This window comes from Emydura macquarii, unplaced genomic scaffold (assembly GCF_026122565.2).
Source record: "Emydura macquarii macquarii isolate MOO-44397 ecotype Brisbane River unplaced genomic scaffold, CSIRO-AGI_Emac_v2 contig_2205, whole genome shotgun sequence".
In the NCBI taxonomy this organism is placed as follows: domain Eukaryota; kingdom Metazoa; phylum Chordata; order Testudines; family Chelidae; genus Emydura; species Emydura macquarii.
This window is the reverse complement of record NW_027132342.1, coordinates 15,934,600-15,958,972: the sequence shown is the minus strand read 5'-3', so window position 1 is coordinate 15,958,972 and position 24,373 is coordinate 15,934,600. Positions and strand designations below refer to the sequence as shown.

General features: G+C 53.5%; 3 protein-coding genes across 3 annotated transcripts in view; 1 reads left to right on the top strand and 2 right to left on the bottom strand.

The window, feature by feature from the left end:
- The first annotated feature begins 1,786 nt into the window (after positions 1-1,786).
- Positions 1,787-2,872, top strand: LOC137160384 (urotensin-2 receptor-like). The gene has a single exon (XM_067558947.1). It carries the CDS (start codon positions 1,787-1,789, stop codon positions 2,870-2,872), a length of 1,086 nt encoding a protein of 361 aa, XP_067415048.1.
- A 3,003-nt stretch (positions 2,873-5,875) lies between these two features.
- LGALS1 (galectin 1) lies at positions 5,876-10,303 on the bottom strand. The gene is made up of 4 exons (XM_067559014.1): positions 10,169-10,303; positions 8,110-8,189; positions 6,398-6,569; positions 5,876-6,097 (listed from the first exon to the last, which is right to left on the bottom strand). The coding sequence occupies exons 1-4, from the start codon at positions 10,178-10,180 to the stop codon at positions 5,951-5,953; spliced, it is 411 nt and encodes a 136-aa protein (XP_067415115.1). The 5' UTR covers positions 10,181-10,303; the 3' UTR covers positions 5,876-5,950.
- An 8,604-nt stretch (positions 10,304-18,907) lies between these two features.
- Positions 18,908-24,373, bottom strand: part of SH3BP1 (SH3 domain binding protein 1) — a 29,899-nt gene continuing 24,433 nt past the window's right edge. Inside the window, exons 20-21 of the mRNA XM_067558946.1 lie at positions 21,851-22,446; positions 18,908-21,035 (exon numbers count right to left, since the gene is read on the bottom strand). Coding sequence (XP_067415047.1) covers positions 20,710-21,035; positions 21,851-22,446 — 922 coding nt within the window. The 3' untranslated portion in view covers positions 18,908-20,709. The remainder of the gene's footprint in view (positions 21,036-21,850; positions 22,447-24,373) is intronic.

Below are 24,373 nucleotides of genomic sequence, written 5' to 3'. Positions count from 1 at the left end.
AATGTGCCACCTGTGACACATATTGGTCATATTACTTAGTGTATCCTGGGAAAACACTCAGATACTGCAGCCACAAGGGTGTTATAGAACCTGTATAGGAATGCTTCTACCTCCTGCTGTTTACACTCTAACCCCTGAGCTACTGTCAGTAAAGAGTGACAACCAGGGGAATTGGCTCTAAAGCAGACAATCAACACTACAGAGGATGGAATAAAGGGGTCAGGAGGCTCCCCAGAACCCTCTCCAATATATACACAATGGTACATGTGGTAATGCTGGGTTACATGTATGCCTACACTATACACACATGGGATTTGCTTATGTAACCCCCAGCCTCCAAGCCTGGCTGTCCCCAACTGGATGGCTGACATGGCACATGTCTGGGAAAAGGGGATCGATGTGGCCAGGTCAGTAAGATGCAGCAGAGTGTGTGGACATGCACAATCCAGTTCATCCCATATGTAAAGGAGCAGCTCCAGTGGCTCAGCTAGCAAAGGGCAGTTACCCTCTAGAAAGGCAGGTCCATCTTATTCCACTAGGGGGGGCAGTGACACACACACACATATATAATACCTTGTTGTAGGTTTATTGGGTTGAGGGGTAGGGGACAGGGTATCACACTTTGGGGGGCAGGGGTCTAAAGTTGCCAGCCCTTTGGGTGTGTACGAGCTGTGATCACATCCCATAAAGTGTTATTGAAAATGGGACAAGGGGTGGCATGCAGCCACTTCATCAGCAGTGGAAAATTTTGCACCAGTGTGAGATTACTGATGGGGCATGTGTGAGGGCTTTACAATGCAAAGGGGCTACTGCATTGATTCAAACTCAAATGTCACTCCTCAGTGTGTCCAATCCACCAAGATCCCCCTTTTATATATATATGCCCCTTCTCCCATCCTCTTCCCTGTCTGGTTTGGAGCAGAAAAGCAGTGTGCCAGCTCCTCTGACAATGTGTTCCCTGTGAACACATTTCCTACGCGGACCTTGGCATTTCCATTCTGACTCTGGGCTTCAATGACTTTCCCTGACTCTCTCATCCAGCCAAAGGAATGGAAATGTCAGCCTGCATCTAAAGCTTTCTTCAAAGGAGTGAAAGAAGAAGTAGCAGCTGCAGAGGGGAAAATTAGAGGCAGGATCAAAAGAGTGAAATGAAAGAAAGAAAAGAGAAAGAAGGAGAAAAGAAAAGGCGAAAGGTTTGAAGGAAGGAAGGTGAGAAATCTAATGTAATTCCTCAGCTAGTGGCTAAGAGGCCAATACAAATTCTGAGATCATTGACACTTGGGTGTTAAGCTGTGAGTTTAGACACTCAGAGGGACGATGGGATAGTTTGTCGGGGGAGGAAATATTACAATTCTCCTGTGGCTTTCTTTGAGCTGAGAGGAAGGAGAGAAGTGGAGGAAAGAACAACCTAGCTGCCCACCGAGGAGGAATTTCTGTTGGTCTCCAATGGCCAGTGAACACAAGGGAGGGGAGAAGAAGATAAAGAGAGCCGACGGCACCTCGCCATAGATGGAGGGGTTTTTGGCTGCCATTCTCAAATCTGTGGTGCCGTGACTACCGGTAAGGAATCCTGCTGAGCAGAGCTTGCAAAGGATTGGGTCCACATAACGGGCTGAATTGTTTGATGTGAGAAATAGACCCAAGGTCTCTTCCCATCACTTCTTCCTTCCCCAGCTGTGCCCACATTGAGTCTACAAGAGTCCTGCACAGCAAGGGAAAATGCCTCTCTGGCAGTATATGCTGTAGCTTCTCTCATTAGCAAAACATGTGTTGTGACCCTGGCCCAATGACGGCAAAGGCGGGAGAGGAAGGTCAGTGTGGTAATTTCTCAGATGATGGTGGTAGCCTAGAAGAGGACAGTCCAGTCACTGGGCTCTTGGGCACCATCCTGACAGTCATGTGCCTTTTGGGGATGGTAGGGAATGTCTACACACTAGTGGTGGCATCCAGAGGCATGTCTGGCCGTTCAGCTGGCTCCCTGTGTGTCTATGTGGTCAACCTGGCCCTCGCTGACCTACTCTATCTCTCCACCATCCCCTTCGTGGTATGCACGTACTTTGCTCAGGACTGGTTCTTTGGGGATGTGGGCTGCAGACTCTTGCTGAGCCTGGACCTCCTTACCATGCATGCCAGCATCTTCACGCTGACGGCCATGAGCCTGGAGCGGTACTGGGCAGTGACCAGGCCACTGAGGGCCAGGCAAGCCGGGAACAGCTGCCGCAAACTCACCAGTCTGGCCCTCTGGCTCCTCTCGCTTCTGCTGACTGTGCCCATGATGGTCATGATCCAACTGCGGGACAGTGGCAGCCACAACAAGCGGATCTGCTTCCCTGCCTGGACTCCTGAGGCCTTCCGGGTTTACCTCACAGTGCTTTTCACCACCAGCATTCTGGCTCCTGGCCTGATCCTGGGTTTCCTCTACTTCCGCCTTGCCCGAGCCTACTGGAGCTCAGTGGCGGCCATGCAGCCAGGGGTGACAGGCCGGGCCTTGAAGCAGAAGCTCTTCCCCAGGATCTTCAGCATCATTGCAGCCTACTGGGCCTGCTTTGTACCCTTCTGGGCCTGGCAGCTCGTCAAGCTGTATTGGACTGAGGGCCTGGGGCTCAGTCCTACCGCCCAAGCATACCTCAACTTTGGAGTGACCTGCCTGACCTACGGCAACAGCTGCATCAACCCGTTCCTCTACACCCTACTCACCAGGAACTACCGCGAGTATCTGGCCTATAGTGGGGAGAGGCAGGCAGGGGAGCGGACTCTCTTCCAGAAGGGGAAGCAGGGTCGAGCCCAAGCAGAAGGCATGCCCATGACCTTCAAGGGACTGCCAGGCAGAGGGCTGGGGAAAGGAAGGGAGGGGGAGACCTCTGACAATTAAACTCCAGGAGCATGTGCAGCCAGGACTTAATGCCGCTTTCTGTTGATGTTTAGCAGTCTCATAAGGGCTATTAAATACACCTGCATCTCTGCCTTCTGCACTTACCTGCAGCGTCTCCTGTTCTCTTACTGAGCAGCACTGACGGTCTCTGCCCTGGCACCTGCTCCTTCCCAAATGTCTGAGCTCCTCCTCATTCAACAACCATTATAGCCCCCTCCCACTTAACCTGCTATTGGCCCTTAGTGCTCTCCAAGAAAAAGATGCTCCTCTGAATGCTAATGCACGAGTGTGGGGGGGATGGGCTATAATATGGTTCCTCTCTTGGATCCTTACTTGGCCCTCTGGCGGTGGGAGAGAGGGAATTCAAACCCAGGTTTCCTCCCTCTCTAGACATACTTGTCTGCAGCCTCTCAGCGCAAACGGAGCAGGTGAACGGAGCAGGAGGCCCAGCAGCTGATTCCAAACAGGGGCACTGACACCCCTGCTAATAGCAGGGAAGCCTGCTCTCTCCACTCTGGCAACAAGCAGAGCCCTAGTGAACTCTGGATAGCAATAAGCCACAGCAGGCGCTGGTGAGATTAGACTGCAGTCATTTCCAGCAGTTCCCAAGTTAGCATCAAGGCTGGACTAAGGGGGCCTGGCTCCTGCAGTCATGTGGTGGCACTAGTATTTCAGCTTTCATTTAAAAAAAAAACCCTACCTGTGATCCAAGTGTGATCAATGCACTCATGTTTGCCTGAGACAAGAGCTAGGAGAACTGTGAACAGCTTCCATTCATCTTAATGGGGTAGGGACTGAACTCCCTGCTGCTGCAGGGGAGGGAGGAGGGAAGGGCAGGACAAACCCCTGCAGAGACATCTGAAGGTAGAGAGCCTCACTCCCAGAAACCCAGCCCTGATAGAATCCTACTCAGACAGGTGGAGCATGGCCTGCCTCCTCCTGGGTGTATGTAACTGTCTGCCTGAAGACTGGGAGTGATGGTGCAGGGAGCGGGTGAAGCCTCCACTTCAAAGAGTGGGCCCCTTGCCAGCCCAGCAGACAGTTTTCTTGTGGGTGGTCCCTGCCACTACAACCCCAACTAGGGGCAGGGCTATGGCACAGGGGCCTCCCTGTAGGGGTGGGCTGTGAATTGCTTTAGTCTAGCCCTGTTTAGCTTGAAAATATTAGATATTTTAATAGAGAAACTTTTCCACATCCCCCTCCCAGGGCCAGCCCCTGCTCCTGATGCAGCACAGATCCAGCAGGAGGGGGTAACACCCCAATGGAAAGCAGCAGCAGGCTTCTTGGGCCAGGGGGTTGGCTTACCCACAGCAGGAGGAGGAACATACCATGAGGTTGTAACATGCCTCATCACATGCCCAACATGGAGGGAGAGGGGAGTGGTGGGAATCACACCAGCCTGAAAGAGACCCACAGAGTCACTGGCACATGACCAGAGATAACAACAAAAGCCCAGCTTACATGCCTTGTGATAGGCAGTAGCCACATGGGAGCAGCTCCTGACTTGGAGTAGGAGTTTGGCTCACACCCAGTGCTGACACTGCAGTGTAATTTTGCTGTGGTGCAGGGCTAGAGGAAGATGTGGGCAGGCGTAGACATATCATGTGGTAACCCAGCCAGCACACTGCATTTCCTCCACTGGAGAGAGATAAGCAGCCCAAAGCTGTAAGCAGCACAGAGATTGTTTTGTGGCACCCCCAAGAGCAAATCAGAGCCCATTATTTTAGGCTTCATTTTTCCCCTGTCTATAGTCTTTTGTAGATCTGTGCAGAAGCAAAGGTGCCCCAGCCTCTGCTTTACAGCGATACAGCTGGTGAAGATGCTCTAGGCCCCTGGTTCTCAACCCACAGCCTGCTTGTGGTCCAATCAGCACACAGCTGCAGCCCACGTCAATGCCTCAGGGCCGAGCAGGCTGTGTAGGTATGTGAGTGTTACGTGGGCTGCATCCACCCCATGCCCCAGAGCTGAATATGCAGCCCACACTGGTAAATGGGTTGAGAACCACTGTGCTGAGAGGAGAGCGCTCTCCCCTTGGCATAATGAAGCCTCCTCTCAGAGGCAGTAGCTATGGTGGTGGGAGAAGCTCTCCTGCTGACATAGTGCTGTCCACACACCAGCGCTTGGGTCAGTGTAACTTGTGTCACTCAGGGGGTGGCTTATTCACACTCTGAGCAACGTAAGTTACACCGACATAAGTGGTGGTGTGTAGGCGCCTTCGGTGCCAGTTTACTTGGAACTCCAAGCACGAACATTGGTGGACAGAGCCCCTAGCATAGCCTGTACAGGGTGCACACTAAGCCAGGACAGGAGGTCACTTGTATTAGTAAGCACAGCTGGTAAAGGGGCACTGCACAGCTGTTAGTGCTGCTTCCCAAAGGGTGGCCAGCAGCCCTGGGAGATGGTGGCGTCTGTGGTGTGACTGAGACAGGCCTTTTGCAAAAGCAACGTAGGTAGGACAACCTAGTCCACTCCACTCCTGTGCCGCCTTAGAGCGCTGTATACATTCAGTGCTGACATGGCAGCAGCAGCCACTTTTATTCTATTCCGACTCATCGACCCCTTGAGCAGCTCTGCAGTGTTTAGTGAAGTGCAGAGTCAGGGAGTAGGCATTCACCACACTCCTTTCGTTCCCCTGGAGTGTGATGCTGGCTCTTGAGAGCCAAGGGAGTTTAGTGCAATAAGTTAAGTAGAGCAGAGACCTGCTCCTGCATTCATTAGTGCCAGGCACAGCCATGCTGCTATAGATGTGCTTTTTGTTACTGATCTTTTGGTCACATTATCCTGCTCCCTCAGGAAGTCTACGCTCCATAGCATCCCCATAGAGAGGCGATTAGGCAACACAAGCCAAAAGCTGGGCCTATCATCCAAAGAACACCGGCCTACTCCCACCCAGCTACAGAAGGTGCCATCACATACCAGGCCCGACTGAAGGAAGTGCTGGACCCAGGAAAGGGTGTGGGGTGCTGTGGGAAATGCAGACACACAAGAAAGCTAGTCACTAGGTTTAGTAGATAAGATTCAGTGGTGTTTTATTTTGTTTCCTTTTAAATATCCCTTTGGAGCATGAGGAGTGGGAAATTATTCCAACTGGACGGATTTGATTGTGAAATCGCCTTCTGCATTCAAGAAGTCAATGGCCTGGAGACCCAACCGGTTAGGGAACTTGAACTGGTGGTTGTTTGGCAAAGCAATGGTTAGATTACTTGGGTCGTGAGTGAAGAAGATCTGCAAGGGAGGAACAGAGGAGTCAGAGGACATGCCTGCCAAGTCTGCTAGATGCTCATCTTCTCCTGCACTGCCCAGATAGCAAAACCTTCAAGCTAGAGAGTGGGGCTGGAGCATCTGTTTACTGGTTGTCAGGACTCTGCCTAATCAGCACATGTGGGAGGTGGCTGTGATCTCCTGCCCAACTCCTGGGATAGAGCACCCTCTGTAGAACAACCTCCTCCCTACCTTTCAGTGACACAGCTGAGGTGTCCCAGGCTACAGGGATACTACCCAGATCCATGTTATTCCAGGCCTCACCTCCACATTGGCACCATCCTGGAAGGGGAAGGCTGATTCCCGCTGCTCCGCACCCCACTCCCCTTTGTCCTTGGAGTTGCAAACGATGGTTTTCACATCCCCATGAGCATCAAAACGTGGGTTGAAGTGCAGCACTATGTTGGCTGGATCCTTCCCTAGGTTCAGCACAAAGCTGCCAGAGAACAAACAAGTGAGACACAGGCAGCCTCATGCATGGCACCCCAGACTGGCAGCCCCATACATGCTTTCCTCTAGGGCCTGTGGTCTTGGTCACTTCTATCTGAGCAGCATCAGGTCCAAATTTGTAGAGGAGCCCTTCAAGAAAAGCCTAGGGTTCTGCAGGGGGAATTGGTGAGTCAATAGGGGATGCTCTTTCCTTTGAGGCATTGCCCTTGCAGGATGCTGTCTTTTGGCGAGAGCCAGAGGCATTGGTTACTTGGCTCCACAGCTCTTTCCACAAGAGGAGGAATGGGGAGGCTAGCCCTCACCAGCTTGGAGAATTGCATTCTGCACCCTGAAGTCCCCTTGGTGTTTCACCCGTGCTCTATATTCCTCACTTCTGAGTAAGCAGCTACTTGTTGCTGTGTCCTGTTAAATAGCTGGCACCTTCCACTCCAGAGGCAGTGGAAGCAATTACCAACTTAATAAGCACCTTTCATCCCAAAGGATCTTCAAGGGAAAGTGTTTCTTCTCACCCTCCCTTGGGGCCCCTAGTCATGCCAACAGTAGGCATATTGTTTTGGAAGAGGAGGCCCAGAAGGCTGTGCGCTGATGCTATCGCACTTCAAAGGGAGTGGGAAGCGTTGGGGCATGTTGCTCCTTGGAATAGCATCCATTCCCAGTGTGGGAGCCAAACTATCCTCCCACAGTGTGGGAAAGCCCTGCCAACTGCACAAAGGGGACAGACTCGCTGGGCTTTGGAGGCCAGACATGCTGTAGGGACTAGAGGCCCTCAGGGATACAGCTACATAGCAAAAAAAACCCAAACCAAGCCACAGTGGTGAGTCTCAAAGCCTGGGTCAGGAGCCTTGGGCTACGATGCAAAGAGCTAGCCATGTAGATATTGTAGCTCAGGCAGGAGTTCAGGCTCAGACACTTGGGGAAGAGAGCGGCTTTCAGAGCCTGAGCCATCTACATGGCTATTTTTAGCATGGCAGCACAAGTCTGAGCATGGCAAGTCGGGCTCTGGACTTGCTGCTTGTTTCTTGCTGTGTAGACGCACCCATGGGCTCTCTAGGCACTAACTTGATCAAGGCTGCTTCTGCCTCACAGAGCTGCACCACACAGGTTTGCAGGAGGAGCTCTTGGCAGAGCCAGTTGCTCTCCTCCAGCCAGAAGCCCCACCTGTCTGCTCACCACATCCCCAAGAGAGGCCATCGCCTTTTTTCACACTGAGCCGCTCAGTTTCCCCTGCTGGGCACGATAGGGGATGTGGTTGCTACCAGGGGAGGGGACTGATGCACTTAGCATCTGGTTCTACTTATCCTCTTGGCAGGAGGTGCACTGGGGATGGGGGGGGGAGGAGGATTGCCTACATATACATTATGAAGTGACTCAGTGGAAAGTGCTGCCCTAGACATTAACCCTTTCAAGGCCATGCCCTTCTCACACAGCAAGGGGGAATCCTTCCCGCCACCCTATAGTCAAGAGGGTTGTAGCATGTTCCTTAGACCCCTCCATACATTTTCTCCCCCTCCCTGGGCATGATTTACCTCTTGGCACCTGCAGAGATTTCACCTTTCACGGCAATGCGCTTTCCAGCCTTGACACCCATGTTGGTACAAACCATTCCCTGAGGAATCCAGAGACAGACATGTTAGCCCCATGCTCCCCTCTGGCACCCCACCCAGGCTGCAATAGGACACGTGGCAGAGTTATGGAAGTGTGAGAAGCTGATCCGTTGGGAGATAAATGCTTCTTCTGGGTGGGGATGGGAGATGGTATTGGCACATCACTTCAGGCAGTGAGAGAGGCTCCCACATACCCAGGAAGGAGTGCCAGAGACTGCCTGCCCCCCACCCCAGAGAAGTGACCTCTATTGGAGTGGGCATTCATTGCTTCCCCCTTGTAGACTAGGGGAACAGTGGCTACAAGGGGGAATCTTACCCCACCTGGCTTGCCTCCACCACCATGAATGGAGTCCTCAATTGCTACTGAAATCCACACCAGCCTACACTCTCCATATGCAAGACAGCTCAGGCCACACCCAAACTCTCCCCACTTTGCAGGTCCCAAGGCATCACATGCCAGCCCAGCTGCACTGGTGTTGCAGCTCCTTCGGTTTGGTAGGAGTCCTGCCACCCGCTTGCCGCTCAGTTGTGGGTTGGTAGCAGCGGGATGCTTTTGGCCCGAGAGAGCTATGTGGTAACCTACACTGAAGCGTGCGTGTGGATGATGGGGTGTGGTCTGAACGGCTGTGTCCGCATTCCCCCCTGGGCTGATCAACGGGTGTTAGCAGAGCTCCTGGTTGGCAGCCTCAGAGCAAGGCTTGAGTGGGCACACCTCACAGACTCACTCCTGCAGAGCGGCTCCCCCCAGGGAAGGGCTGGACATGAGGTAACTGCTGCCTGGGCTGTACCTGGTTTGTGGTCAGAATATCCCCACTCCACCCAGTGCTCTCACATCAGCACCTTTTAGCTGCTTAGAGCACCTCAGACTGTGGCCCTTCCTTCTCTGCCCCACGAGGGAAGCAGGAGAAAGAGAGCTAAGCACTCCGGGCCAGAGCCACAACAGGAATCATGTCCACACCTTTTCCAGAGCCACGGCTTCCTGTGGTGGTAGAGGGTTTAGACTGCGACTGCAAGGAACTTCCACCATGGCTCAGACATACCACCTGCTCCCCAGCCATGGGCTCATTTTGCAGCTTTCAGCACACCCAGGAAGGGACCCAGCCACACCCTCCTCTCTGCCCCCAGCAAGCATACGAACACCCGCTAGCTGGAACAGAATCCCTGGGCATAATCCACATGCCTGGGCTGTACTGCCTAGGGTCATGCCTCCTTCCACCATTCCAGGGGAGAGAGAGGGAGAATATTACCTGGTCATCCCCCTCAAACCCAAGTGTACTATGGTAGGAGAAGGGAAAAACAGTAGGGGGCAACAACTCCTCTGGTATTAGCACCTTCAAGCAACTCCCTTGCAGCCACTCCCAGTTGCAACACCATCCCAATATTTCCTGCACCCCCAACAGGCACCTCCGAGCAGGTTAAAAAGCAAGAACTTTCCAAAAGCTTCAGGCTGCAAGCAAGTTGCAAGTCATGGGGCTGGGTATTTTGGGCATAGGATGTTCAGGAGGAGCCAGCTGCTGTTCTAGCAACTTGCCCCACCCTACTCCCAGGCAGTATATAGGGGACTTTGCTAAAGGAGGAGTCAACTTTCCCTCTCCCCCCCCCCCAAAGAAAACAAACCCAACCCAAAAACCACCACCCCAAACCCAGCTTTCCCCCCACCCCCAAGGAGAAAAAGGAAGAACCTTACTTGGGAGCAGAGACAGACCCCTCTGCTCTAATGTCACATAAGAGCTAGTAGAAAGCCTCATTACTCCCACCCTCCTCTCAGATCACAGGCCCTTAAAAGGCAACAGCATAGTCCACAATCACCTCAGAGCCACCACCCTTTCATCCCAGTACAGACAACCCTCAGCAAAGCCAAGGCCCCCCCACCTTGACTCTCTCCAGCTTGCCAGCAGTAGTTACCCTTTACAACACACCATCAATCTCCCTCTAAGCCTGCAGCCAACACCCCCAGAAACAAGACTCCTCATTCACTCACACAAGATGCCATGGTGGTGGTCCGCTAGCTTTTACTCCAGCTGCTGAGATCTAACAGACAGATGTGAGCACTGGCAGCTGCTGTACTGCTCCCCTACCCTTAAATAGTTGGGCAGCTGATGAGTCACACACTGAGTCACACCCCCTTTCAGCCAATCAGAAAAAGCAAGTGGGGGTGTGTGTGGAATTTTGAGTGCCCAAAAGCTAGCAGGATAAAGCTTTCTCCCCAGCCCCTTGATGCTAAACTCCACCTTCCCCAAGCAGCCAACCAGTCACTGGAGGGTCAGGTCCAGGCCCAGTGGCCACTGAGCCAATGGAAAATAGTTTTAGGATGAGAGTGTTTTAAACAAAAATCCAAGATTTTCAAACACAAAAATCCCAAACGGTTAAATTGAACAAGAATTGGCAGGGCAGGGTGAGGCGAGGCTAGACCCTTCATTCCAGATAGCCTTGGGTGGCTAGAAGCACCAGAGCCAAAGCGGTGCATGGGGAACTAGAAGTGGTCCATGCAAAATGAAATGGGAGCTTCGCTGCCTATTCACGGAGGATTGGGGCAGGAACCTGAGCTCCAGTCTCAGCTCCTGACACAGTGGTCACCAGTGCACACACAACTGCTAGCCAGCCTTCCACCTGCTGCAGGCAGGAGCCAAGGAGGGAAGATACATCCCACATCCATGGAGCCCCCTGTCAAGTCACTCGGGGCAAAGAGACCTAACAGCTGGGAGGCAACTGTCAGCTGTCGTGCAGGGTGCATGCCCACAGCCATTCTGAGGGGAGGTGGGTGAAGCTTTCTGGGGCACCTAGTGCTTGTGCAGATCTGGTCCAAGTTAAATCCACCCCGGAGTGGACAGTGGGGGTAGCAGAGTGCCTGGTCCCAATGGATCATTCCCATAGGTTCTGCACGTTATTTACCACACTGTGTTGGGTCCACTGTGTGATTCACTGCGGAGTGAAAGGGTTGCTCTGGAAAAAGTTACTTCATTGCAAAACAGCTCAACTATAATTAAATCTAAAGAACAGAGAGAATCCAGGCAGTGGGCCAAGACTGCTCTTGTGGCTTAAGGCTTTGCTTGTCTTTTTTTTGTTCCTAAATCACAAGGCAGGCTGAGGCTCCTCCAAAAGTCCCAGAACTGAAACGCGTATTCGCTCGCTCTTTGTGAGACTCTCTGTGCCCCTATTTACTGTGTATGTTGGTCTGGAAACCCCCAGAATGGCTCTCATCCCCCATCTCAGGGGGAAAACACTAGAGTCCATTTAATTCCTTGATACTCTGGGTCAGGACTGAGGATCATCAGCAGAGCTGAGAGGGAGAACGCAGGACTGGGCTAGCAGGAGGGGCTGCAAGTCAGGAATCAGGTGGTTGGGCAGAGATGTGGTGCAGGGCAGGGCAGGGCAGGGCAGGTTTGGGGTAGCAGGAGGTATTGTAGTGCAGGAGAGGGGCACCTTGGCAGAGCTGTGTGTGGTTGGGGAGCAGGATTGGAGAGGCAGAAGGTGCTGCAGGTTAGGGCTGGGGGGCACTCAGAGACATCTGCATGTGTGTGGATGCTGGGGAGGTTCTGCAGGTTAATAGACAAGCTTTTAAGACAACGCCAACCCTGAAAGAATCAGCTATGCCTGGGCCAAAACGGATGAAATGCGGCTGCCTTTTTCAATCAGTCCCAGGCTCCTTTTTCTGACCACCCCCCACCTAAATAGCAGTCTTCAGCAGATGCCTGTGATAAAAGTCAGCCCCTGGCTGCATCTCCCTGGGGTGACTCATCTGAATATGACTGCCCATAGAAATTGAATTAGCAGATGCAGGGCCCCTCCTTGGAGAGCCTGGCTGACTCTCCACCAGGGACACAATCAGCCAGATTCAATAAAAGCAACAGTGTTACAAGAGAATGAAATCAAGAGGGGCATGAATTTCCCAGTGAAGCTGGGAAAAGAATGGACCCAATTCAGTGAGGCTGTACTAGCATAACAAGCTGCACAAGTGTTGCCAAAGCATAAGAGAAAGACAGGCCTCCTCAGTAATCCCCCTTGACGCCAAGGGGTCACCTCAGGGCTGGACTGGGACCAGTGTGTTTGGAAGAGAGGAGCAGAGGGTTCGCCATTCCCCTTCCCAGCCAACACTGGGCAGAGCTTCCTTCCCACCCCCAAGGCAGAACTGATGACAACATACTCTTGAAAATGCCCCTCTTCTGGGAGACCACGCATCCCACAGGGAGGGGACTGATTTGTGTCTCATTTTCTCCACAGCTCGAAAACCTCAGTTTACAGATGTAAATGTCAGGGCCCAGCTGCTCAACAGCTGGATTTTGCACTGCTCCTTCCTGGAAGGGGCAGGGCAGGGCTGAGGGAGGGGAGACTGCGGTGCACATGGAAGAGTGTCTCACAGGTTCCTGGCTAGTAGATACATTGCATGTGCCTTCCACCCTCCTCACGGTCACCTAGTCAAACCCCATCTAGTTACCCAAAGTCTGGTCTCAGCCATGCTCATTTGCTTGTTCTGGGAAGGGTTCCTCTGTTTTACCCACAGGGAGGACATTCCTGGGAGGTGCTGCTAGCCATTGCCACTGCCAGTCTGCCTGCACAGCACCCCAACCCAGAAGAACAACATGGTCCCTTCGCTCCCTTTGGGTGCGGTCTGCAGATTGAAAAGAGCGGAAACACCATCTGCCCAGCTGTTGTCTCAACTCCTACGGCTGTGGTGTAAAGCACCCTACCTTTTTTTCAGCAATGGCACATCCCCAGTGCCAGGGACCAGGCGCTCCCTGTTACCAATGAGTGGGAGAAGATGACTCAACCCCTGGGAGAGACCAGTGGGTGAGACTGCCTGCCGTATTCTCTAATCACTGGGCAAACTCACACCAACCCCACGTTCTTAAGGGTCTAAACTGAGCTCAGCGCTTTTAAAATGGGCAGACCTAGTGCCTGGGCTGCTGTCTACATCCAGAACAAACAGGGACAGTGCAAACTTCCCCTACACACCACGCTCCACCCTGCCCATGTGCCTAAGAACCATCTTTTGGGATGAGCAGGGAGTTAGTTCCCCCTCCATGGTCCATTCTGCCATTGGCCTTGGAGGTAGGAATGTTAATAAGTGGGCCAGTTAGTACCGATCAATGGGCACAAAGGAAGTGAACATTGCAGCTCCTTGCAGTCCTGGTGACTGCAGTTCTCTATTCCTACCAGCTGAACCAGTGGGAACCAAAGAAGGCCAATCCCAGGTCATGGATGCACTTTAATATGTACAGACAGATGGAGAATGGCAGAGAGAGGCACCTCCTGGGTTTAAAGGGGTGAACACAACTGCAGGATCCCACTTGGTGCTTCCCCAATAGACCGGGCTGCTCTAAGGCGATAAAAGCTGAACACAGCTCTGCACCTGCTTCAGTTAAGTCGGGGGCGGGAGGCATGTTTGCGCATCACTGAAAAGGGAGGGGTAGATGCATAAACACAGACCAGCAAACTGGAGCCTTATCACCTGTCATCTAATTTCCGTGCAGTCTCTAGCAGCTGCAGGATGCTTTTAAGATCAACAATAGCTGATAAGTCACGTGACCACTGGGTGACAAAGCAGCTCCATTTGCAGGGTGAAGAATCCTCCTTCAACACTAGAAAGTCCCCAGGGCCTGTGGGCAGGGTGACCCTGTTACCAGACTGTGGGAGGAGGAGATGGCAAGAGGCCCAGCTGGATGCAGTGACTGCCCTGTCCCCACCACCTGTATTCTCATATCTCTGACGTGCTTATGGCAGATCTGCCCCAGGCTCAAACTGGGCTCCACAGCGAGTTCGGTCTTGGCAAGGTGTACCAGTTCAGTGGTCCTGGGGACTTTAACGTCCTCTCTATGCCCAGAACGGGAACAATACAAACACTGCCGAACTGCCAGCTTCCCACCTATATCACTCCTCGTCCACCCATCTGTAGGGGACACATATAATGTAGAATGGGGAATTCACTTGTGTGCCTTCCACCCGTTACATTTCTGCTCCGATTGTCACTGAGGGAGGCAAGTGGTCTGAGATGTCCAAAAGTGACGAGTGATTTCGGGTACCTTGCTGAAGAAGGAACCCCACTTGAAACAACTTTAGGGGGTCCTGCTTTTCAGAAGGTGCTGAGAGCGCAGCTGCTGAAAATCAGGCTTTGTTAAGGTACTACAGGCCACAAATTAGGTACCCAGAACCACAAAGAACTTTGGAAAATCTGGGCCTGGTGAATGGGGTTTATGTGGCATAGCCACCCCTTGAAGGAGGTGGACTGAAGTCAACAGTTTTGTTTTAGCCTCGACAACAGAAGTTGTGCATCAGGTCCCACAACTATTCCAGTGGAAACAGCAAAAAAGGGAAAGGTGAGGCTGCAAGAGAGGGAAATCTCCCCTTCCTTAGTCAATCTCCATACAGGACATTGCCCCAAGGGGTGAGGGCAGCCACAGGACCCCCTCTTTACCCCATCTCCACATGCTCCTGTAACCACACAAACAAGCTGGACACAGCTCACTCAGGAGGGCTTGCCACTAGGAAGTGAGGCAAGGTTTCTCCCTCCCTGCCATTCCCAACCCCCCTCAAGTTCCCACTGACCAAGAACATTGAGATGGATCGGGTCCATCAGAGCCTCCCTTTAGGCATGATCCTGGGCAAGAGGATGCTTTGCAATCTGAAAACAGCTGAAGCAGCTTTTGGGCAGCAGTTGCCATAACCACATTTAGCTTCCCTTTAGTAGTGGAAAGTCTTCCATGGCTGGGGCCAGGGTATCCCTGCTACTCCAGAATGAGAGGAGACAGCACAATACCCGGCAAGAGGAGGAGGCCATCCCCTCTCGCTGGATTGCCCTTTCTTGGCCAACCTTGCACAGAGTTTGGCAAACACACACCAGCCCTGCATGCTCAGCCGATCTCCATGCTTACGAAACTTGCCAGATTGTCAGCACTGATGTCTGGACGGGTGTTTACAAAGCAAACAGGTAGTGGCACTACAAGCTTCCCACACCCACCGCCCTGCCTCACCCCTGCTCCAGAGGGATCCTCCTTCGGGATGAGCAGAGAGCTCACCCTTCCTGGCCCATTCTGTTGTTGGCTTTGTTGCTGACGTTGCCAATGAGGGGGACTGTTAGGCCCAGACCCTCAAAGGTATTTAGGTGCCCAGCTCAAATTGATTTCAAATGGAAACGAGGTGCTGAAACACCTTAGAGGATCTGGGCCTTAGTACCTACTAAAGGCGTAAGTCTCACTAAAACGGCCGACGCCCAGCTCATTGCAGCCTCGGTGACTGACACCCTTGCACACCACCTGTCCAATGGAAACCAACAGTACAGCCCAGTAAAGAACGCTAATTTCTGCCTACGATCACATTTTATTCTGTGTGGTAATTGGTGTGTTGGTCACCGATGTTCATCAGTGTAGACTGTGTGCGTGTGTCTCCGTGTAGATGCTGTCCCAGCTCTGGCCAGGAAACCGAGACGGCTCTCATGATCGAATGAATCGACACGACCACGGATTAGCTGAGCAACGAAGGCACCCAGGCCAGGTTTATTGCATACAGCCCAATGAGAAATGACTTACAGAGTATCTCTGGGTCAGTTTCGTATAGGCGGCGTTACAATGGCCTCGGACCAAGGGCGGGACTTTCCGTTATCCCCTAGACCGGACGCTGGTATTCCTTCTGACACCCTCTTTTATGCATTGTTACATACACTTTCATTCTGCCCCCTTTGATGTAGGTAGTTGCCACCCTCTTGACGTAGGTAGCTGCCACCCTTTTCCGTTAATTGGCTAATTTGGGCAAAACAACTCCATGTATCACCTTTTATCATTTCTATCCATCAAAGTGTCATTTTAGGGAGTTAGTATCTTGGTACCTCCTATACCTGCTACATATTTTAGTAATATTTTGGCAATCTTGCAGTATCAGCACTTTCCTGTGCCAATTTCAGTTAACTTGAGTGACCCCTTATACTCCTGTTCACTTGGATTCTTCCATTTAGGCCTTAGCTTGTTTTACAGGCCTTAAGCTCTCACTTCTTACTACATTCTGTACCAAGGAGAGTCACCTCCTGGACTTCTAGGGGTGAGTACTGCCTTAGAATCCCCTGGCTCATTTTCCTGTATGTGCCTGTCTTAAAGCAACGCAGGCTGGATTTTGCTGCCCGGACGCTTCAGTTGTGTGCTGTCTGCATGCATTTTCACAAAGGATGCTGCATGACCACCTGTACATGTATGGACCCCACCAACACGGTAGAGCAGACTGAGGCCCCTATCTCTCAGCCCCTCTTTGCACAAGGAAGATGCTTTTTAGGTCAAAAATAACTGTTAAATTGCATGAGCGACAAAGGAAGTATATTTGTAAAGAATACTTTTTATATTTCAGCACTGGAAAGTACCCAGTGCTTGGGGGTAGTGTGTCCCGGTTCATAAAGAGTGGGAGAAGACAGCAAACTTCCCTGCTGAGTGCAGAAACCGCCCCCCCCACCCCACCCCACTTCTCTTCCCTCTCCTACTCCCCATTCTCAGCACTCCATAGTGAGTTGGGATCAGCTTTAGCCAAGCATTTCAGCACCTAGAGCTGCAGAGAGGCCTGCAGCTGGGCAGTAGGGAGGGGCCTAAACAGATTAAGCCAGTGACTTTATTGTTTTTCACCTTTGTAAATCTGGCCCATTAGTTTTAGGGAAACGTGCCTGTTCTACAGGCTGGAGTTCATTTATGAACAGAGCAGGCACAGAACCAAGAGCAGGACTGCAAGCTTCCTTCTCCCACTGCCTGGAGGGGCCATCTCTAGGCCCCAGCACAGAGCGGCCCCAGTCCACAACTAGGGCCCCAAGTTGCTCCAATAATAAAAGTTAGAGAAAGAGCTGTCCTCTCCCTCCATTTCTAGCAATAGCCTTTCTGCTGAGACTGACCTCCAGGGAAACACCAGCGTGAACAGGGTTTGTGGGTCTCTTTATGAACTAGCCTAAGATCCGCATCTCCTTATTCTAGTCCAAGTACTGTACCCCACTCATAAGCGTAGCAGCTGCATGCCTTGCAGCAGTGCGCTTACTGACATGACAGCAAGCTCATTTCCCTCCTCCTTTCTTCCTTTTGCCAGGAGGAAGTTGCGTCTACTAGCCTGTGCTGTGCATTTGGGTGATCAAAGGCAGGGTTAAAGCAACAGTGCACTTTGTACTTTGAATGCTTTAGCCTTGACAACAGCACTCCCCCTCCTCTCTCTACCACTATCCCAGCTCAAACACAGGAGATAGCAGGATACCTACTGCTGTATCCTCTGCATGGAGAGTCAAACTACAGGATTGTGACACGCTGTATGAATACACGGGCTGCATGGCTCTTAGCCACCTTCCCATGCCCCACCTCTTGGAAACTTGATGCAACTCCTGAGTCCCTCAAGGCCTCATCCACCCTCCTCCTTCAGTTGGCCAAAGGCTGGTGTGTCGGTGGAAAGCCCCAAGAGGCTCCCCCCTTCTGCCTGCACAGCTCCCACTGAGCCAGGAGAGCAAACTGAGCACAAAGCCTCTTTCCGAGGAGGATCTCTGCTGATTGAAAATAGCAGATGCACCATCTCAGCAACAGTTGTCACAACAACCAGATTTGCATAAAAAAAAATCTCCACCCCCTTCAGCCGGGGAACATCTGCAACGCTCATGGCTGCAGACCAGGAGAGGCAGCACGACATCCTGCAGCATGCTGTTCTACCCCCCTTCCAGCAGCTTGTGTTTCCCTTTACTAGAACAGGGCAAGCTTCCTACACACATCACCCTTTGGAGTCTAGAACCAGCCTCCAGGAGAAAGGCGTGCCTTCTCTCTGTGCACTGGGCTTAGCTTTGGTATTAAGACTACCAAGAAGGGGGCTACTTAGCACTAAGGGCACCAGTCCTACCAGCTACTCAACCAAAGCCATCAACCCATTTCACCCTCCACGTGCCGACATAACTGTCCCCGTGGAAACCTCTGCGATGGCAGAATAGAGAAGAACAAGGTCTGCTGCAGTCCACCTTATTCTGTACAGAGACAGTATTAGAGAAACAGCACAGAAACAGAAGGCGGAACGTGACTGAGCCTTTATTTCATTCCTAATCTCCTCCTTCCCCACCATACACCTCCCGGCCCTGAAGCTGAATGCAGATCCCTCTACTGACTGCAGAAAACCCTCCTACTACAGCTGACTGTGCAGCAGATGTGATGAGCCCTGGGAAAGTGAGGCAAGGCACTTGCAGGCTATAGCCCATCACCTCAGCAGCCCAAGTGCTGACAGGAATCCTTAGAGTAAGGTCTTCAGCAAGAGGCTGCTTTGGGAATCAAAAGTAGCTGTACAGCCATGGGACCTGTCTGTGGCCCAGCAACCACAACTATAAAACGTCACAGGCATTAGCAAGGCACCTCTGTTAATGCAGAAGAAGGAGACATCAATAGCACCAGGGGGTGTCAGGCACTCTCTCAACAGTCCTCCTTCCCCTGGCTGCTGGCAGCAGACTTGCCCCTCATTTACAAGAGCACGGGGCTGGCTAAGCATCTCCAAGAGCGACTGCTGTTTATCCACTGCAGAGGTGCAGCACACAGAACAGCAAGCTACCCCCTCCAACGCTGATTTTAGAGATCACTTTCAGGGAGAGATGGAGGCTCATACTTCATGTCCTCTTCAGTTCTTGATCTTTAGAGGAGTGGAGAAGCATAAAGTTTTAAAAGCTTTATTCAAAATGTGCTTTCAAAGTCTTTCTCTGAGAGACAGAGCGCCCACGCCGTACTTCAGAGTCGTACTCCATTAATTTTACCTCTTGGTGCACAAAAATCAGGAACTTATTGGGAAACCACGATGATTTGCTACAGATACAAAACTACTTGACTAGCAGTTGGCACAGCATCCACCCCAGTGGGGCACAGAGTCACGCTTCCTCAGCCAGAGTCCTGAAGGGCTGCAGTCAAGAAAAGCTCGGACTACAGCCAGGGAAGGAAACAGGCAGTGGAATCATGTGGCCAATCCACTGAGTTTGGGTTATATTCTTACAGCCACCCTCAGAGGCAAGCCAACCAAGCCCTAGACTCAGACACCTAGCGTGCATGCAGTGCTATTAAAGGTGCCAGAGTGAGACAGCCCCACCAACCAGAGTCCTTCATCAACATGCCATGTTTTGTCCAAATCAGCTTCCAATATGCCCCACCCCATGTTTTAGAGTGAGAAAGGGGTTCCTTCTGCATAATCCATTCAGTCCTTAAAGAGGGAAGGACCAGCAACTCCTGCTCCCTAGAAACTTGACTAAGACCACCTAATTTCAGTCCTACATTTGTCCTGTTTCTCTCCCTCCCTACTGCCCACCAGCGATAGAGGAATGAAGGAGGCCAATTCCAGCTCACGCTCGCACTTTATTATATACTGAAAAACGGTGAGTGTCAAAGAACCACAACAACATGGGTCAGAAGCAGTGAGTGAGGTCCAAAGGCACTGTCCCCACCTCCAGCACAGCCAATCAGCATAATTTATACAAACACTTCCATAAATAAGTTAATTCATAAATAAAATTGTAAAAAAGACAAAAGCAGCAAGGAATGATTTCTGGGTCTGCGGCCCGTTCACAGCACTGACAATACTGACGCTATGCCACGCACAGCCACACAACAGTGGTGAGGTAGGGATGCACATCCCTTCCCCACTGTTGCAGTGGGGTGACGACCCATCAGACACAGACAAAAGCTACACAGTTCATTACTGATGCACTTCACTGGTCTGTCCAGAAGAGCCTTTCCCCTACACTTTCCTCCACACACAGGAAAGGGTGTTTGGAGGTTGTTCCCATCAGAGGTGGGCTGTAATAGTTACAGCAGGTCTGGGTTGTTATGGCAGAGTCGAGACAGTTTCTCTTCCCCCACCCTCCAAGACACCAAACTAAGTTGGTGTTACAGCAGAAATGTCAGGGTTACTGGATAATTATGTCCAGTGGGACAAGAGACAATCCTTCCCTTCAGGGCAAGGAAGCTATGAGTTGATTCTGTTCACCAGTCTCTGAGTCAATGCAAGCTCCAGATGCCCTCTGGGTGGGGATCCTGGCCACTAGCAAAGGGTGGAGGCAGGAGAGAGAATAGACAGCCGTGACTACTCCCCTGGCAAGGACTCATTGTCCAATTTCTGCTTGGAAACAGCAGGCACTATGGGGAGCTCAAGAGCTGCAGCTCAGGGAAAAAAAAAAAAAACAAAGAGTGGAGGGCATAGCAGTAAAAGGCCGCCACTGGTTATATACAAAAGAAAAATAAGACAGCCTGCCCTTACCCCCACCAGAGGGGAGGGGAGCAAAGAGACACTGGTTCGGCTTGCACATGCCCCCACCCTGCCTTTAACACAAGGCTTCCAGTTCTCCTTTAGAGTCAGTGGTAGCAGGTGTAGCTGAAGGGGAAGGATTCTATCAGGCAAGTTCAGCTCTTGACAGGATAAAGGATGAAAGACAACTACTCAAACCCTGCCCCCGCAAAATAAATGAATCAATACTGATCTGGGGAGAGCCAGGAATTGAGGAAGGAAAGGAAAGTGGGACTGGGTGGAGATCTGGACGGGGAATCCCTCACTCCACCCCACCCTCTACTCATCTAGGCCTGCTATCAAGTCCGCAATGCTGTCCACATAGTAGTTGGGCACCAGGTCCTTTGCAGCAGGGCTGTCGCTGGCCATGTAGGCCTGTGCCTCCTCCAGGCGGGACACCCCCGTCAGGGTCAGGACCGTGGTGAGGCCACAGTTCTTGCCGAACAGGATATCTGTCTCCAGTCGATCGCCTACCATGAGGGTGCGGGAAGGGTCCACACCAAAGCGCTCTACAATGCAGTCAAACATGTACGTGTTTGGCTTCCCCACCACCACTGCTTTGCGCCCTGAGGCTGTTTCCACTGCAGCCGTGAGACTCCCGGTCCCTGGGGATGGAGAGGAACAGGCATTCACAAATCAATACAAGATCTTAACTACTAAGGGGACCCAAACACCAGATACCAGGGAGAAGCTAAGAAAAAACACTTGTTTCCTAAGGACAGACAGGGAGCTAACCTCTCTGCCAGTCAGCAGACTCCAAAGATCTCCTGCCTGCCTCTATGAGGTGCAGTGCCCTTTATACCCAGAGACTGAGGGGTACCACTGTCCTTATTTGAGATGGGACCTTAGTGTCAGGGTCAGGCACCATCTTTTTGTTCTGTTTGTGCACCACCTAGCATCATGGTTCATGAATGGGGCTTCTAGGCACTGGCACCATACAAATAATAAGATAAAGAAAAAGAACCACCATCAGTCATCATCATCATCTGAAGGGGGTCCTGAGGAAGAGGCATGGCACCTCTCACCTGTAGGTCCCCTGTCCCAGCCCAGCCACTGGCTGCAGGAAGTGAATTAAAGCTCTTGGTGCAGTTTCCCGTGGGATAGGTGGCTTTTTTTGTAACATGGCCTCATCTCCATGGACACCAACAGCCGACCTTCTCTCCAGAAGGGACCGAGTCAGTCAGAGACCCAATTCCCTACTGGCCCACAGGGCTGGCCTCAGAGACCAGAGGCAACTGCCTGAGCTGCACCCTGGGGCTCAGCCCCCGCAGCAACTTCAGGGCAGTGAAAAGCAGCAGCAGCAGCTCCCGGGGAAAGAGGCCTGAGTCTACAGGGGCCCAGGCGCTGCGGCGGCGGAGCCCACAAAGCCCACCAGCGGAGATTGCAGCCTCCCTCCCCGCAGCCCCCCCCGGCCTCTCACCCGGGGTGCGCCGCCCATCGCTGAGCGGGTGCCAGGGGTCGGGGTCGGTGGCCACCAGCAGGCACTGTGGGTCGCGCAGGTAGCCGCAGGCCTCGGAGAGCTTGGAGAATGTAAACTGATCATCGTAGCCGACCAGCACGGCGCGCACCGGCGGCTCGTCCTCCCCGGCGGCCGGGCCGCCCTCCCCGACCAGGCGCAGCCCGGCGTCCCGCAGCTCCCCGCGCAGCCCCTCCCCGCCCAGCGCGAAGACCCGGCCGGGCCCGGGGCAGGCGGCGTCGCCGGCCCCCAGCAGCAGGCGCTGGCGCAGGTAGAGCGCGGAGCAGAGGGCGGAGCTGAAGACCTGCTCGGCCCGCACGCCGCGGAAGCCCAGGCAGCTGAAGCGCCGCTCCAGCTCGGAGACCGAGCGCCGGCTGTTGTTGCTGACGAAGAGCGCGGCCTTCCCGCTGCGGCTCAGCCGCTCCAGCAGCTCGGGCGCGCCCGGCACCGCCCGCTCGCCGGCCCACAGCACCCCGTCGCAGTCGAACAGCAGCCCCTGCGCCGGGCCCAGCACCTCCCGCCAGCTCGCCCCGCTCAGCCGCCTGCAGCCCGCCATGCCGCTTTCTCCCGCGGGCATGACGACCCGTCACCCACTCACGGGCCGGGGCCCGGGCGCCGCCGCCAATCAGCGCACGCAAAGGCCTGATGGACAAGCCCACACGGGCCGCCCACCCGGAAGGGGCTGTTCAGCGCCGTCCAATCACCACAGGGAATGGGAGGGGGGTGGGCAGAAGCCTGATGGATAAACTGCGACAGCCCGCCCCCAACCGGCGGCGCGGTCTCAGGGTCCAATTAGTGGTGCGGACAGGTTTGATGGGCAGGGAGAGATAGCCACGCCCACCATTCAAGCCGAAAAGCAAAGCGGTTCGGACTCAGGGGCAGCGAGGAGAGATTGTTTGAGACCGTCCCCGCGAGAACCAATGAGAGGAAAGATAGGGACGGATTGACAGGTGTTCAGGGCCAATCAGCGTCCGACTCCGTCTACCGCGCTCACAACAGCGGAGCGTCTGTAACGGGTGAAGAGAGACGGCTCGGATAGGCCGGAAAGAACGCCAGCCACCATGGTCTATCACAAGGGAGAAAGCAAGCTGTAGGGAGGCGGGCAAAAGGAAAGTGGCGGCTACCTTAGCCTCTCAAATAGCAGGAAATAAGCGAGAAGGCGTGGCCATGGAAGAGTGACAGACTGAATAGCCTATAAAATATTGTAAAATGCGCGGGACGTGGAAAACGGGTAGAATGACAGCTCGCGGAGGGGCTTTCAGTGACAGAGTGGCCAATGAGGTGTTCGTAAAGTGAAATGGGGCGGGGCTAAGGAAGTAACAGACGCGAATGCATGCCCTCTAATAAAACCCGAGAAACTGGGGAGGCGGGACAAAGAGAGATTGGCAGGCGGATAGCGCGGTCGAAGCTGGAGTCGAGGCTAGAGGCCTGCCGCAGCCAATAGGGTTGAGCTTGGGGGGCGGGGCGGTACCTGGCCGGGTGCGCATCGTTGGCGGGCGGCCGTCACCGACCGTGGGGCGTGGCTGCGAGGAGGCCGGGCTGGGACTTCCCGCGTGATATGCGCGCGCCTGCCTGAGGGCCGGGCCGGTGCTGCACAGCCGCCCGTCTACACCCGTCCCCCCGGCTGGGCAGCACCTGCTCCGCAGTTTCCGGCCGGGCGTCCTGCCCACCTGGGCACCGTACATCCCCCCACTCATCAGGGCCTGCCTGACTGCACGGGGTGGCAGGGAGAGGGGGACCCTTGTGCCAGGCGCTGTACAAACGCCGGGCGGGGCAGCGTCTGCCCCGAGGTGTTTGCCAGTGCAGTAGCCATGAGAGCGGAGCTGGGGGCGGGCCTATACACTGGCAGCGGCGCCCTGTGTCCCACCCCGGCTCCTTCCACCCCCGGTGGGCTGCAGGGGCTCGGGACCACAGTGAAGAGGGTCATGGGAGTAGCTAGATATGCAGGTATTGGGATACTCTCCTGCAGGGGCAGCTGCTTGGCCACGAAGGGGCAACCGCAAGTGGCAAAATCCACACACTAGATGGCCAGGTAGCTAGCGAAACAGCAGGAGGAAATCCCTGCTCTTTGGGATGGAGGTGGAGAGGGGTTACCAGGGAGCTCAGTCCAGGGTTAACCTGCCTTATGGAGCCCACCAAGCCAGTGGCTCTTAACCTTTTTGTCTCAAGGGCCACAGATACTGTTACAACCCTGAAGGGCCACCAGTCTCCACCAGCAGCCCTCTACCCGTCCTTCACTGCAGCCAAACGAAAGGAGTTCAGCGAGGAGGCAGCAGGGACACTGCATGCGTCCTGTAGCACCATGCTTTCCACCTGAGTCCCTGGGCAGTGTCTGCCTTCTGCAGCCACGGTGATGGGAGATCAGTGCTTCCCTCCCTTTGGCTCCAGCAGGGACCCCAGCGTCTAGGGACCCAGGTGGAGAGCTTTACCATGCTCCCTGCTGGAGCCAGGGAGAGAGGAGTGCTGATTTCCAGTCCCCTGGGCTGC